Source organism: Corvus moneduloides, chromosome 14, assembly GCF_009650955.1.
Source record: "Corvus moneduloides isolate bCorMon1 chromosome 14, bCorMon1.pri, whole genome shotgun sequence".
NCBI classification, from domain to species: Eukaryota; Metazoa; Chordata; class Aves; order Passeriformes; family Corvidae; genus Corvus; species Corvus moneduloides.
The window spans coordinates 12,050,311-12,063,601 of NC_045489.1; the positions used below are offsets into that span (position 1 = coordinate 12,050,311).

The 13,291-nt window shown below is 47.2% G+C and overlaps 1 protein-coding gene across 1 annotated transcript in view; it reads right to left on the minus strand.

The window, feature by feature from the left end:
• The window catches only part of SMARCA1 (SWI/SNF related, matrix associated, actin dependent regulator of chromatin, subfamily a, member 1), a 34,931-nt gene extending 34,610 nt beyond the window's left edge, over window positions 1-321 (minus strand). The window contains exon 1 of the mRNA XM_032123779.1: window positions 177-321. Within this exon, the coding sequence (XP_031979670.1) occupies window positions 177-257 (81 nt within the window). The 5' untranslated portion in view covers window positions 258-321. The remainder of the gene's footprint in view (window positions 1-176) is intronic.
• Between the last annotated feature and the right edge of the window lie 12,970 nt (window positions 322-13,291).

A 13,291-nucleotide genomic window follows, 5' to 3' on the forward strand; every position in this document is an offset into this window, starting at 1 on the left:
GGCACGGGGGCGGGGGTGTGTCCGGGCGGGGCCGACCCGCAGGGCCCTCGCGGGCCGCGGCGGAGGAGCCCGGGCGGCCTCACGGCCGGGGCTGCGCGGGCCGAGCAGCGGCTGCAGAAGGGGACGACCGGGCCAGGGTCCACCACCCGCAGGGGCCCCCCGGAGCGGAGCGGTACCTCCTCGGCGCCGGGCTCCTGCGCGACGGCCGTGGCGGAGGATGTGGAGGCGCGGGGCTCCTCGCCGGGGCCCGGGTCCATGTTGAGCTCGGCGGGTGCCGGAGCCACGGGGGGGCGGGGGCGGCCCCACCGCCCCTCGCGCCGCGCGGCTCCGCCCGGCCCGCGCCGCGCGGCTCTCGCGATACCTCCGCGGGACGGGGCCGGGCGCGCGCCTCCCGCGCCGCCTGAGGCGGGCTCGGGGAGCGGCGCCGGGCCGGACCCCCCGTTCTGGCGGGCGCTGCGGGCCGCGGGTTCCGCGCCTCTGCTGCCTCCCGTCCTCCCGCCTGACACCGCAGCTCACGAGAGAGCGCGGCCAGGGCCGCTGCGTAACGCCACAGACCAGTTCGGAGTCGAAGGGACCTTAAAGATTATCTTGTTCCAACCCCCTGCCGTGGGCAGGGACACTTTACATTATCCCAGGTTGCTCCAAGCTCCGATCAACCTGGCCTTGAACATTTTCAGGGATGGGGCAGTCACATCTCTAGGAAACCTGTGCCAGTGCCTCACCACCCTTACATTAAAGAATTTCTTACTAATATCTAATCCAAGTATCTCCTCTTAGTTTAAAACAGTTCCCTCTTGTCTTATCTGCCCGTGTAAAAAGTTGCTCTCCCTCCTTCATGAGCCCCCTTTAAGTACTGAAAGGCTACAAGATCTCCCCAGACCCTCCTCTTCAGGCTGAGCAGCCGCATCTCAGCCTTTCCCCACAGCAGAGGTGCTCCAGCCTCCAGAGCATCCCTGGAATCACTCCAACACGTCCGTGTCATGCTGGGGACCCCAGAGCTGGGTGGGGGTCTCACCAGAGCAGAGCAGAGGGGCAGGATCCCATCCCTCGACCTGCTGCCCTCAGTGCTTTGGATTCAGCCCAGCATTTCCAAACCCTGTTGCAAATGGTAAGTATGTTTTCCTAAACCGCCCCAGGCGGTACCAGAGAGAAAATCATCTCTTAACATCTGCAGGTCTAAGAGGTACCAGTGGAGCTCACAAAACAAGAATAGCTGGCAGGATTTTTTTTTCTCGAGCAATTTTAAATTCAGCAGTGTTTGCATATTTCTGATGAAAATTGCAGTAAAGGAGCCATTCAATTTAGTTACTGGCAGTGCACATATTTCAGACTGTCCATGCAAGACATTCAGATTTTCAGCTGCTGAGCTGTAACTTTGCTCATACTGCTAAAGGATCCCAAACCAGTCCTTGAGCTGGCGGACTTAAAAAACAGAGCTCTAAATCAGCCATGTTACCTGGTGATTACTTACAAAGGCAGTATCATGAGCATTTTGTCCAGTGACAGCAAGGAAACCTTAGCCCAGTGGGCAGAATGGGCAATAAAAGCTACTTCAGTCCAGTAAAAAGCTCAGTAGCTGTTACCAAAATCTTTTTGCATAACTCAACAACTGAGCTGAGCAAACGGGTTATTGCAACTCTCATACACTGCATTTAGAAAAACCTCTGAGACCTCTTTTCCATCTATACATTGGCTCCAGTGAGGTGCCATTAACATATGTCTGAGCTGTTTCCATGACTGCCTGATTACTCTGAAATTCAGTATCTAGATTATGGCCCATCATAGAAGATTTAAGCTCCAAACCCCTCTTTTTCATGTTGTGGAACAGCTGCAAAGCAGTAACAGTGTTGTTCCAAATTATTTAGCACCCTATTACCTTCTGTGTCTGCTACATCATCCACAAAAAAGCAAGGCCCACAGCATCTGCAGTAGCCCTTCCACATGATTTACTTTTAAAAGCTTTGGGAAGTACATTTTTCATAGAGCAATCGAGAAGAGTGACGTGACTGGTTTTGAAACAGTACTCCAAATAGCTTTTCCAAGCAGTACTCTCTAGAAAATGAAGTTTACCGTTAGCTATGAGAAAGTCTCTAAGGTGGGAAAATTCCAGTCTATGACGTGGTTGTTCTTAACCTTTAGAGAAAATAGCGTACTAACCACTTTTAATATCTGACTTTCCTTCTCCACTTTCAAATGCTTGATGCTTCTCTTTATGCAAAATGCTCTCAAGTGTTTGTCACAGCTTGTTTTTTCCTTGAAATTCACAGGAACATTGCATGCTGTACAAAACAATCAAGCTGCTGCTTTCATGAAAGATCTCCTTTGGCTATTTTTTGCTTGTGTGCTTCACATTTGCATTTGACACTTTGTAGACATGTTCTTAGCTGCTTCTCTTAGACTATGCTGTGTACTCTGTGCATCTACAGGCCAGTGGCTGAAAAAATCATGTAGTCACACAACAGTATTATCACATGATAATCTAATTAATTTTAAAAAGTAGGAAGTGCTTTTTTGTACTTACTTTGTATACTAGATTTTGTACTCATATTTGACAATTTGTACCGACTATCTCCAATTGGTATTTTTTTTATGTGTTGGGAGGCAAGAGGGTAGTTGTCATGTTAAAGTTGTAGATTTAGCTATTAGCTCTTTGTTTTCCCAGGTTTATTACTCCGTATTTTAGAGTCTGCCAGATATAATCACCAGGGCTGAATGTGTAGTCTCCTACACATCAATTTAGCAGGCTTCCTCTGCCCAACTCAGAAAGATGCCACTTAACATATTGTATGATGAGAATTATGTTTTCTTGTCAGATTTAATAAGAGAAATTGCAGATTCACTGTTACCCACTTGTATGTTTGAAACACTGCTGAAACCTGTAAAGAACTGGTAAGACACAGATCCAGTGACATTTTCACATACTATCCAGGTAATTCCATAAGATTTTAAAATTTCTGGATGGTGATTACTCAACCTTTTCCAAACAGGGGACTAATTGTAGCAGTCTGCATTTCTCTAGCACAGATAACTGGGTTTGGGTAACTTCTTAAATAAACCTTAGTATTCTGCAGAATTACTTTCTAGGCCAAGTTGCTATACGAGCTCCCTTTGTGTGAGTTCATAAGCACTACCTGTAAGCCAGTAGGCTGCTGAATTCACAAGAACAAATAAACCCATTACACCAAGAATTGCCAAATCCATGCAAGGCCACCAGTAGCAACAGGTTTGTAACTCAGACCACGGCTGAAGAGCAGTGGCTATGTCTGCCAACTAGAAGTGAAGTGAGAGGATTATATAGGCACCTGCTGAAGAAAGAGGAGCCTTTAAGACCTTGTGAGCCCCTCAGTGAGCAGGTGGGGTTGGCCTCCCAACCTTTGCACAACCAAGGAACTCAGTGGAGGTGTAATGGAACCACGTGAATGCACTGCGGGGATGGTGATCTGCTGTTAGCCGTAAAACCTTGATTCTGCAGAAAACAACAGCTTAAATAATAAAACGTGCCTGAAATATAGGTTGTGATGTGTGTCTTTGCTGACTTGAAAATCCCATTGCCAAGTGGCAGTGCCGCTGTGACGTGCCACCAGGTGGCAACAGCGACCTGTACTCGGCTGCGGGAGTCCTGACAAGGGGATCCGGTAGCCTGAGGACTACTGAACGTGAATGCTGCTCAATCTGGAAACTAATTTTTTGATCAAGAATAGGAAAAAAAATTATAAAAATTACTTTTGAAACCATCTTCTACTTGCTGTTGTTTAATTACCTCTGGAACTGTATCATGTACATACAGTACCTTCCCTTAGAATGGCAAAAGTGTTTGTTAAGAAGGGCCTTGTAAAGGTTGTATCCTGTTACTCTGGGATCTGTTCACACATTCAGGAAGCTCTCCATTGAATGCCATAATCCAAAATCCACCTCTAGGACGCTGGTCATTTCTAGCTTAATCATACCAGCCATGAACTTAAACCACAACTGTGCAATACATGTTATCAATAAACAGCTTTATGATTCAGACACCAGCAGGATCTGCAAGTAACACAGCTCTCTCTGGGGTATTTGCAAGTTGACTTGAATGGTTGTCACCTTTATCTCCGTGCCTATGTCAGCCTTCAAGTGTGATCAACCACAGTAACCACACATTACCCTGAATGCAGCAGTGTTACCATCATGCTTAACATGTTTATATCAAGAGTTGCTGTTTTAATATTGCTGTTAGTAATAGGTTATGTCTCTACAAGTAACCTTGGCTCTGTCCAGTAGCACAGTTCTATGCATTCTTGCACTTACCTGTGCAGCCCTGTTTCCTTCAGTTCCTTATTTCACAGGTTCCCTTCCAAGTTTACCTACTTTAGGGTTTCAGATTTTTTCCTTGCTCATAGGACTCCTCCTCTAGAGCTTACAATAAAGAAGGTACTTCTCAAATGTGCTCTTGGTTTATGTGCCACTCCTTTGTAAGCCAGGTTTTGCTGAAGATGCCATTCCCAAGGATGTCCATGGCTGCAAGTCCTTGCAGCAGCTGAGCAGATGAGAGCAGCCCAGCTCGTGGCTACAAAAAAATGCTTCAAAATTCTGCATCAGTAACAGGCAACAGTGTGCCCTAATAGGCTTTACATTGAGTATTCTTAAAGAAAAGGGTTTGCTTTTTTGTTGTTGTTGCTTGGGGTTTTTGAGAGGGTTTGTTTTTTGGGTGGTTTTTTTTGCTTGTTTTGGGGGTTTTTTCTTTTGTTTTTATGGGTGTTTTTTCTCCTTTTTGTTTGTTGGGGGTTTTTTTTGTGGTGGAGGCTTCATATTAATGCATCAATTTTCTGTATCAAGTTTTCATTTCACCCAACAGAGAGTCTCTGGTGTTGCCAATAGGGTTTGCAAATACAAGACCACATTCAGCAGTGGGAACTGTAACAAAATAGTTCATATGTCCTTTGCGTCTGGTTCAAAGAGTTGATAGCTGTACAAATACTCTTTGTTTATACAACTTTATCCCAATATTGCATTTTTAATCCAGGCTTTAGTAGCCAGAGCTTTATTGTGGTACTGGAAAGTCTTCCAATATCACTGTATTTCCCAACCACACAGTTTTTTTGCTAATTCTTCTTTTTTTCTTTTTTTTTTTTTTTTTGGCTATGTGTTCATTTTCGCACTGGGAGAGCCAGGAACTCTCACAGTTTGTGTTCCTGACCCCTTGCACTGTTACTGGTGTTTCTGCAGGTGAGCAGTGGGTTAGTTCAAGATTCTAAAAAACAAAATTGATCCTAACAAAGAGAGTTACTATTTTTTCCTCAGATCAGCACAGCAAAACAACTCAACTGCCCACGCACACAGAGGCCAGTGCCAATACAGCAGCAAAACAGATCCATGGCAAGATGAAGGGTGGGATTGCAGCCACTCTAATTTGTACCAGTTTAAGCTACCATAACCCAGGCTTTAATAAACAGTTTTACAGCTGTGTATTCTGTCCTGAATGCCAGATTTTGCCCACCTACAAACAGTGATGTCATCCAAATTTAACAATGATTGGTGATTCCTTTGGAGGTCATAAAATATTTCCTGATGTAATAAGCTATGACTTCGCCAAAATCTGAGCATTATCTCAGGACAGTCCCCAACCAGAAGAGTCTAGTTTTGTTTAAAGTGAAAGGCACTTTAAAAGAGATTTTAGATCAAAGCAAAAGCTGTTAAAAGTTTCTTCCATCCAACTGAAATAAGTCTGAAGCATATTTTGCTACTCCCTGCAATGGCATCTTTTTCTCCCCTAACCTATGCAGTCATTTTGCAATATTGAAAACCTATAAACAAACTGCTCTTAACAGAGACAGAGTATTATAAAATTTTGAATATCTGTGAGTATCCAGTGAGCAGGCTGGTGCAGTACAGCCTTTAACTCTCTTAAATGATGGTTGAGATTATTTCTTCATGAAGAATTCTCTTCCTTCTCTGCCCAAAACAAATTATCTTTCTCTTAACCAAAAGCCTATGGGTTTGATTTCACACTGATCACAGATTATTTGTAAACACAACAGTTCTTGTTTAAAGGTTTAACATGCACCAGGATTTCATTTAAATACAGGAAATGCACAGAAGGATGCTGCAAAGTACTGCCTGCCTTAGCCTTGCAAACATGGCAAATGCATTGCATAAGCCAAAAGCCATCATTTCAGCTGCCACAGGCTTTACCCTGCTGTGAAAATACTTTAATCTTGATCTTTGTATCTATTGTTACTTGTAAACATCTACACACTGTGAAAAACTAAACTGAAGCTATTATATTTTCCAGAGTACTACCATTTCTGCTGAGGGATCTGTTAGATAAAAGTAGCTGGTTTTAGTTTATCCTAGTCCACATAGGGTATATGTCTGCCTTTCCCCTTGCTGCCTTTTTTTTTTTTTTTTTTTTTTTTTTTTTTTTTTTTTTTTTGCTGCTATTTTGCTTCCCTGACTGCCTGGGCCTTCTTTCTTCCTCATCCTGTACTGATTCTTCCTTTTTTGTAGCAGTCTCAAACACACAGCTGCCATCAAAACAATCCCTCCTTTCCTGCATTTACATTCTTCACACAGAGCAACCTTTTACACACAAGAGTTCGGAAATCTGGTCTCTGCTGTATTCTGGTCGATTGCTTTATGCTCTATTTGCTATATTTTGCTCTAGTCAATCATTATTAAACATAGTTAATTGCCTAGAGGGGGAAGGTCTCTCACCCACAGTTCTGCCATCAGCATGAAAAATTCTCCCAGGTGTAAGAGGCAGGGTTTCTATTTACTCTCAGGCATTTTGGGGCAATCTAGGGAACAGAGGCAGGCATCCCCTGCTAATTTTCCCGGGTTCATTTTCTCATCACTCCAAAGTGTTCTCTGGTCTCAGAAAGAATATTTGGGGGAAGCTGAGACCCATCCTGCACCTCATGGTGAGCCTTCCACGTTTCTGAGTCTGAAAATAGCTAGCTAGATATTTTTTTCATCTAAATATAAACCTACAGACTTCTTTTTCCATCTGTTTCTGCAGGCCTACCTGAGACCTTTCTTTAAGCATCATATTCAAACTTCAGGCTGCTCCAGATAGCCTGGAGTAAACAGGTTTCAGCAAACCCTCACTTTCAAGATATTAAAATTCAAATTTAATAAAAATTTGTTATTTCTGATCTGGAAGAAGCATATCATAATCTTGATGTCAAATAGATTATTTTGTATTCTTGTGCAAAGGTAATTCCTTCAAATTGCCATATAAAGTAGACTTCACATGTGAGCTGAGTATTGATCGTTGTTGTGCATGAAAAATGAAGTAGATTTTTCTTAGCTCATAAAAGAAATGAAGACAATTAGAATAGAAATTTTGGATCTTTAAAAAAGCTTCTGTATCTCCTCCCTCAACTGCAAGGATTATTTGCTGACCTTGAGGGGCCAGTGATATCATTACCTCATGAGCATATCCTCACAAAAGGTTTGCTACTGATTCATATGTAGAAAGGAACAGCCATGACTTACTTAACAACCTGTGTAGACATCATAAAATTGTTTACTAGTCTGCAAACAGAAGCTGAAAATTAGCAAAAGCACAATTTTTAGTGTGTGCTTTTATGGATGACAGGGAAGAAAGAAACCTCTCAAAAGAGCCAGGGAAGAGGTTTGAACCAAAGTGAGCCTGTTTGTTGCCACTCCCACTTCAGAAAAAGACAGTTTTGCATTTGCAAATAAATGCACTGTTCAGCAGAACTCCAGCTCTTCTACCAGTTACTTTCCTAAACAGGAGACTTTCCTATGAGATGCTGGATGTCTGCTGCTGTTTTGCAGAGGAGGTTAGTGCCAGAGGGCGTTGGTCTGTTTTCTGAAAGGGATTGACAGAGTTCTCCCTATGTGTCATGAGAGCTTTTGGTAAAATTAGATTCTGCCCTGTCCACAACAATAAAGGCCATACCCACATGCAGCTTACATAGTTCATATGCTTCCTGGAGCAAAACCGCAGCAACGTTCGTCTGTTTTCTTTTTTTATTTCCACAGTGGCTCCTGCTCTGAAATCAGGTGTCTGCCCATGGGATGTCACTGCCACCAAGGGCCTGGGGGTGACAGAGCATGGATCAGGCAGAATATATTCATCAGTCGAACAGCACAGTGCAGACAGGTCAGCATCACCCTCAGCCTGTGGTCAGGCTGCAGTTTTGGTAGTTAATTGTTTAAACAACAGCAACAAATCATGTCTCTCTGAGGATCTGCGTGCGTTCCTCCATTAGACCTGATTTGTATGGTGAGGACAGGCTGCTGAAAGGAAGAGCAGGGGCTGAATTATCCTGTGACTTTGCTAAATTTGTCCTTGTGAATGGAGAGAGAGAGTGAAGTATTTGTCTGCAGGGGGGAGCAGACTGGTAACTGTCAGGAACAGCTGGAACATATATACTGTGTCATTTTTTTTTTTGTGGCACTGGGCTTTTCTGCTTGCTGAGAGAATGCTGCAGAGGCATGTTAGCATTCTGCTGAGTAAGTGTGGTGCGAGTTCCATATGTAAACAGGGATCAGTTGCTAGATGAGAGAAAAAGGCTGTTCTCCCAGGGCTATGGCTGTCTTTTGCATGCACCTCAACCTTCACACTGCCTGTGTGGTGCTGTAAATTAAGTTTGAAGCTAGATTCTCAGAAAACTATCTGCTTGTGGAAATGTCAGTTGAGACAACTCTGGCATCCCTTCCTCCTCTTATACCTATAAATTTGTGAATGAAATAAGTCCTTCTGATTTTTCCCATCCTCTCCATCCTGATTATTCATTTGTGCACAAGGAAATAAGAACTTTCGCTACTCTCAATAATAACACCACCAGTTGCTGTGCAACATGGAAATGGATAAGCTTAAATAGCACACTTCTATCAGTGATCTGTAGAGTCATGAAGGAGTTTCCCATCAATGCTTCATCAATTCCCGTCATCTCTTCTGCTTTATTAGTAGTCAAGTTTTTCCTCTGAAACATCAGTAGCCTAAGTTAGGAAATGAAAGGAGTAGACCAGTACTTCCCTGACAAGCAGTGAATTCCTCTTAGGGATCTGGCTGATGTGAATTGCGCTCACATCCATGGTCAAACTGACCATGGTTGCTCTGATCTTTGCTAGTGGCACATATGAGGTTAGTCTGGTGGAGGGCAGTGTTGGTTTGTGTGGCAAGGTTTGGACAGCAGAGGGGCTACAGGGGTGGCTTCTATGAGAAGCTGCCAGATCCTTCCCCCATGCCCAACAGAGCCAAGGCCAGCTAGCTCCAAGATGGACATGCCACTGGCCAAGGCCAAGCCAATCCGTGACAGTGCTAGCACCTCTGGGATAATGTACTTAGGAAAGGGAGAAAAAACCTGTTTAGCAGCAGAAGAGAGGATTGAGAACTTCCCATTCTGTTTCCAACCTCAGTGCACCCTCTACATAAGTCTTCAACTGTAGGGTTTTTAAAATTAAGATGCTGTCATTCACCATCATAATTATAATTCACCATTTTAATTTAAATGTGGCTGAAAATTTTGTGCATGGAGCAGGACAAAAGTGAAATCCCACTTCTTCCATCAGGATGAGATACCATTCATTTTTAAGCCTGTTATTGTCAAACACATGTGTGAGCGATACATTATCAGCACAATGAAAGTTGTCAGGGTGAGAAAATAACTTTATTTGCTCTTTTAATGTTTGGAGCACAAATACCAAGAAAGCACAGCAGCTTTCATAACAAACACGTTAACCCCCACATGCTCTGCTTAATTATGGCTTCCTGTATTTCTCCTCAGGCCACTGGCACCGTAAGTAAACTGGCACAGATTTTATTTATTCTGAATATGCTGAGTGCGAGTAGCTGAGCAGGTGCTTTGCAGGCAGCTGAGCCGTTCCAGCAGTTCCAGAGGACAGGGGCCGTCTGACAGAGAAGTGACACATCGAGTAGGGAACAGAATCACTGCACCCCTCCCTGTCACCATGGCTACCACTCAGCAGGCGGGTTTTGGGCAGAAGTGCCAATTTAAGCAACTGCTGATTTCTTCTTATTGCCCCTGCATCACCCCCTTCCTTGATAAGGTATGAGTGCTATAGCTGGCCACAGCATTTATCAGATCAAGAAACTAGTCCTGATGCAGCTGGAAAATAATGTCTCTCTTTTTTTGACTCATTCTTTTCCAAACAGTCAGGTTTGTGATTCAGTTCCTCATGCAGGCACACAGATACACCATGTCTGTGCAGTGGAGGTGACGGCAGAAATGCAGGGACAAGGATGGAGACTGCTGGTGATTTAAGCAGCATTATCACTGACCACAGCAAAGACAGAGCCAGAGCTCTGCCTAAGGCTACAGTCTGCTATTCAATATTTAAATTCATCTGGTAGCCCAGTCTTCTTTTTCCCCTGTCCTGCCCCCTCCCCATTCCTTCTGCTGCCTTTCTGCAAGTGGTTATGCAGCTGCACAAGGGAAGCCATCTGTCTGAAGGATGATCCAGTAAAAAATGGATATTGTTAGGACACTGCAGGGATAACACATGAAATGTATCCTAATTCATTTTATTTTGGCAGTTGGACGTTTTAAAGCCTTTAATTTAAGGCTACTGTATCTGTCAGGGTGACACAGGCAAGTCACATATGGAAGGAAAGTGTGATTTTCCTCCCCTAAATAAGTTCCATGGCTGGATTTATCTCTTCAAGAAGAAGTGTTGCAAAGCCTTGTTCACAAATCTGCTATTAAACATGTGAAGTTGTTAAAACATCACTGTGGATAATGGATAAATGAAGCTGAGTGAAGGTGGTAGTAGAATAGAAGGTTGGGAATTAAATAATACTGCAAGACTGCATGAAAACCACTCTCAAACAAAACATTTTAAAAAGTCAGAGCACATTTGAAATATGTTTATAGTTTATTCAGAACAGTTTTCGTTTATCGTAGGATTCTTTTGAGACCAGTGATAATGTAAAGCACTAGCAACAGGAATCTATGAGTTTGTACAGATTTATTTATATTTTTACGTAAATTTACATAGGGCCTGTACTTATACAGTTATGCCATTTATAGTACATATTATATTAAATATAATAAATACATATTGCCATCACACTTTTGCTTAAAAACTTGAAAAACACAATCATGTTTCTAGTTTGTGAGATTCCAGAAGTGACACTGCCAGCTGCTGCAGCCTGCCCTGCTAAAGAGCCTCATCAGAGACCTGAAAACTTCTGTGAAAACATTAAACTCTCCCATGGGCCTGCTGGTGCTGATCACACCTTGCAGAGCCAGGCTGCACTGTAAGTGCTGTGCCTGGTCAGGGGCCCATGAGACTCCTCTGAAGTAACAGATTTGTGAAATCAGTGAAGAACCACTGCATCCACTTTAACTAAGTCAGAGTTTAAAAAGTCTTCTGAAAAATGAACACAAATTGCCCTGTCCTTGAAAAGGCAAGAGTTTCCCACCCTGGAAAGAGGCACAAACTGCAAGGATATCAGCAATGTTATGCACTCTGTGGGCATATTTTTCTATTTGTGACAGTGGAGAGGCAAACAGTCTCTTTGAAGTCACTTTCTGAAAAAGTATATTTCTAAAAAATCTGTGATAATGTGAGCAGAAAAATCAAGTTTATTCCTATTAAATCCATACAGGGGGCTAAATGCTACTGGGAAAACCACTAAATCCACAGACTGACAAAGTTTGGTAAATGGTGGAAGCTGCAGTGGAGGTTTCAATGCGGACTGACCCCACCGGCGCTGGTTTTGCCTCCCGCTCCGGCCAGAGCCCTTCTCTTGCCGGGTCACCACGTTACCTCACGGGGACCTCCGCGGTCACCGCTGCCTCCAGCGCTCCCACGGCTCAGCCGCGGGGTTCGCCCACCCCGCTCCGCCGGGCATGGACAGCCAGAATCCCCGGGGCTCCGGGCAGACACAGCCAGCATCCCCGGGGCTCCGGGCAGGCACAGCCAGCATCCCCAGGGCTCCGGGCAGGCACAGCCAGCATCCCCGGGGCTCCGGGCAGGCACAGCCAGCATCCCCGGGGCTCCGGGCAGGCACAGCCAGCATCCCCGGGGCTCCGGGCAGGGGCTGCCAGCATCCCCGGGGCTCCGGGCAGGTACAGCCAGCATCCCCGGGGCTCCGGGCAGGGGCTGCCAGCATCCCCGGGGCTCCGGGCAGGCACAGCCAGCATCCCCGGGGCTCCGGGCAGGCACAGCCAGCATCCCCGGGGCTCCGGGCAGGTACAGCCAGCATCCCCGGGGCTCCGGGCAGGCACAGCCAGCATCCCCAGGGCTCCGGGCAGGCACAGCCAGCATCCCCGGGGCTCCAGGCAGGCACAGCCAGCATCCCCGGGGCTCCGGGCAGGCACAGCCAGCATCCCCGGGGCTCCGGGCAGGCACAGCCAGCATCCCCGGGGCTCCGGGCAGGGGCTGCCAGCATCCCCGGGGCTCCGGGCAGGCACAGCCAGCATCCCCAGGGCTCCGGGCATGGACAGCCAGCATCCCCGGGGCTCCGGGCAGGCACAGCCAGCATCCCCAGGGCTCCGGGCATGGACAGCCAGCATCCCCGGGGCTCCGGGCAGGCACAGCCAGCATCCCCAGGGCTCCGGGCATGGACAGCCAGCATCCCCAGGGCTCCGGGCAGGGACAGCCAGCATCCCCGGGGCTCCGGGCAGGCACAGCCAGCATCCCCGGGGCTCCGGGCAGGCACAGCCAGCATCCCCGGGGCTCCGGGCAGGCACAGCCAGAATCCCCGGGGCTCCGGGCAGGCACAGCCAGCATCCCCGGGGCTCCGGGCAGGGACAGCCAGCATCCCCGGGGCTCCGGGCGGGGACAGCCAGCATCCCCGGGGCTCCGGGCGGGGACAGCCAGTATCCCCGGGGCTCCGGGCAGGCACAGCCAGCATCCCCGGGGCTCCGGGCAGGGGCTGCCAACAACCCCGCGGTGCGGGGCCGGGCTGTCCGGGGCGGTGCGCGGGAGCCGCCCGCTGCCGGTGCCGGTGCCGGGGCTGTCGCAGCCGGCGGCGGCGAGCCCCGGCCGCCCGTCACGTGCTCGATGTGTTGCATTGTGCTGGCGGCGGAGGGAGGGCTGGCCGTGTCAGTGATCAATGTCATGACTTCTTCCGCGGGCTGGAGCCGCAGCAGAGCGCAGCTGAAGGAAGCTGATTGCTGCGAGTGCGAATTGGCTGGGAACAATACACACACACGGCCGCGCACCCGCACGGGCGGACACACGCCCGCACTCACCGGCGCACACACGGGCGGGCACGGCGCGCACACCCGCACGCATCCAAGCGCACACATCCCAGCGCACACGCACACATCCCAGCGCACGCACCCGCATCCCAGCGCACGCACCCGCACAC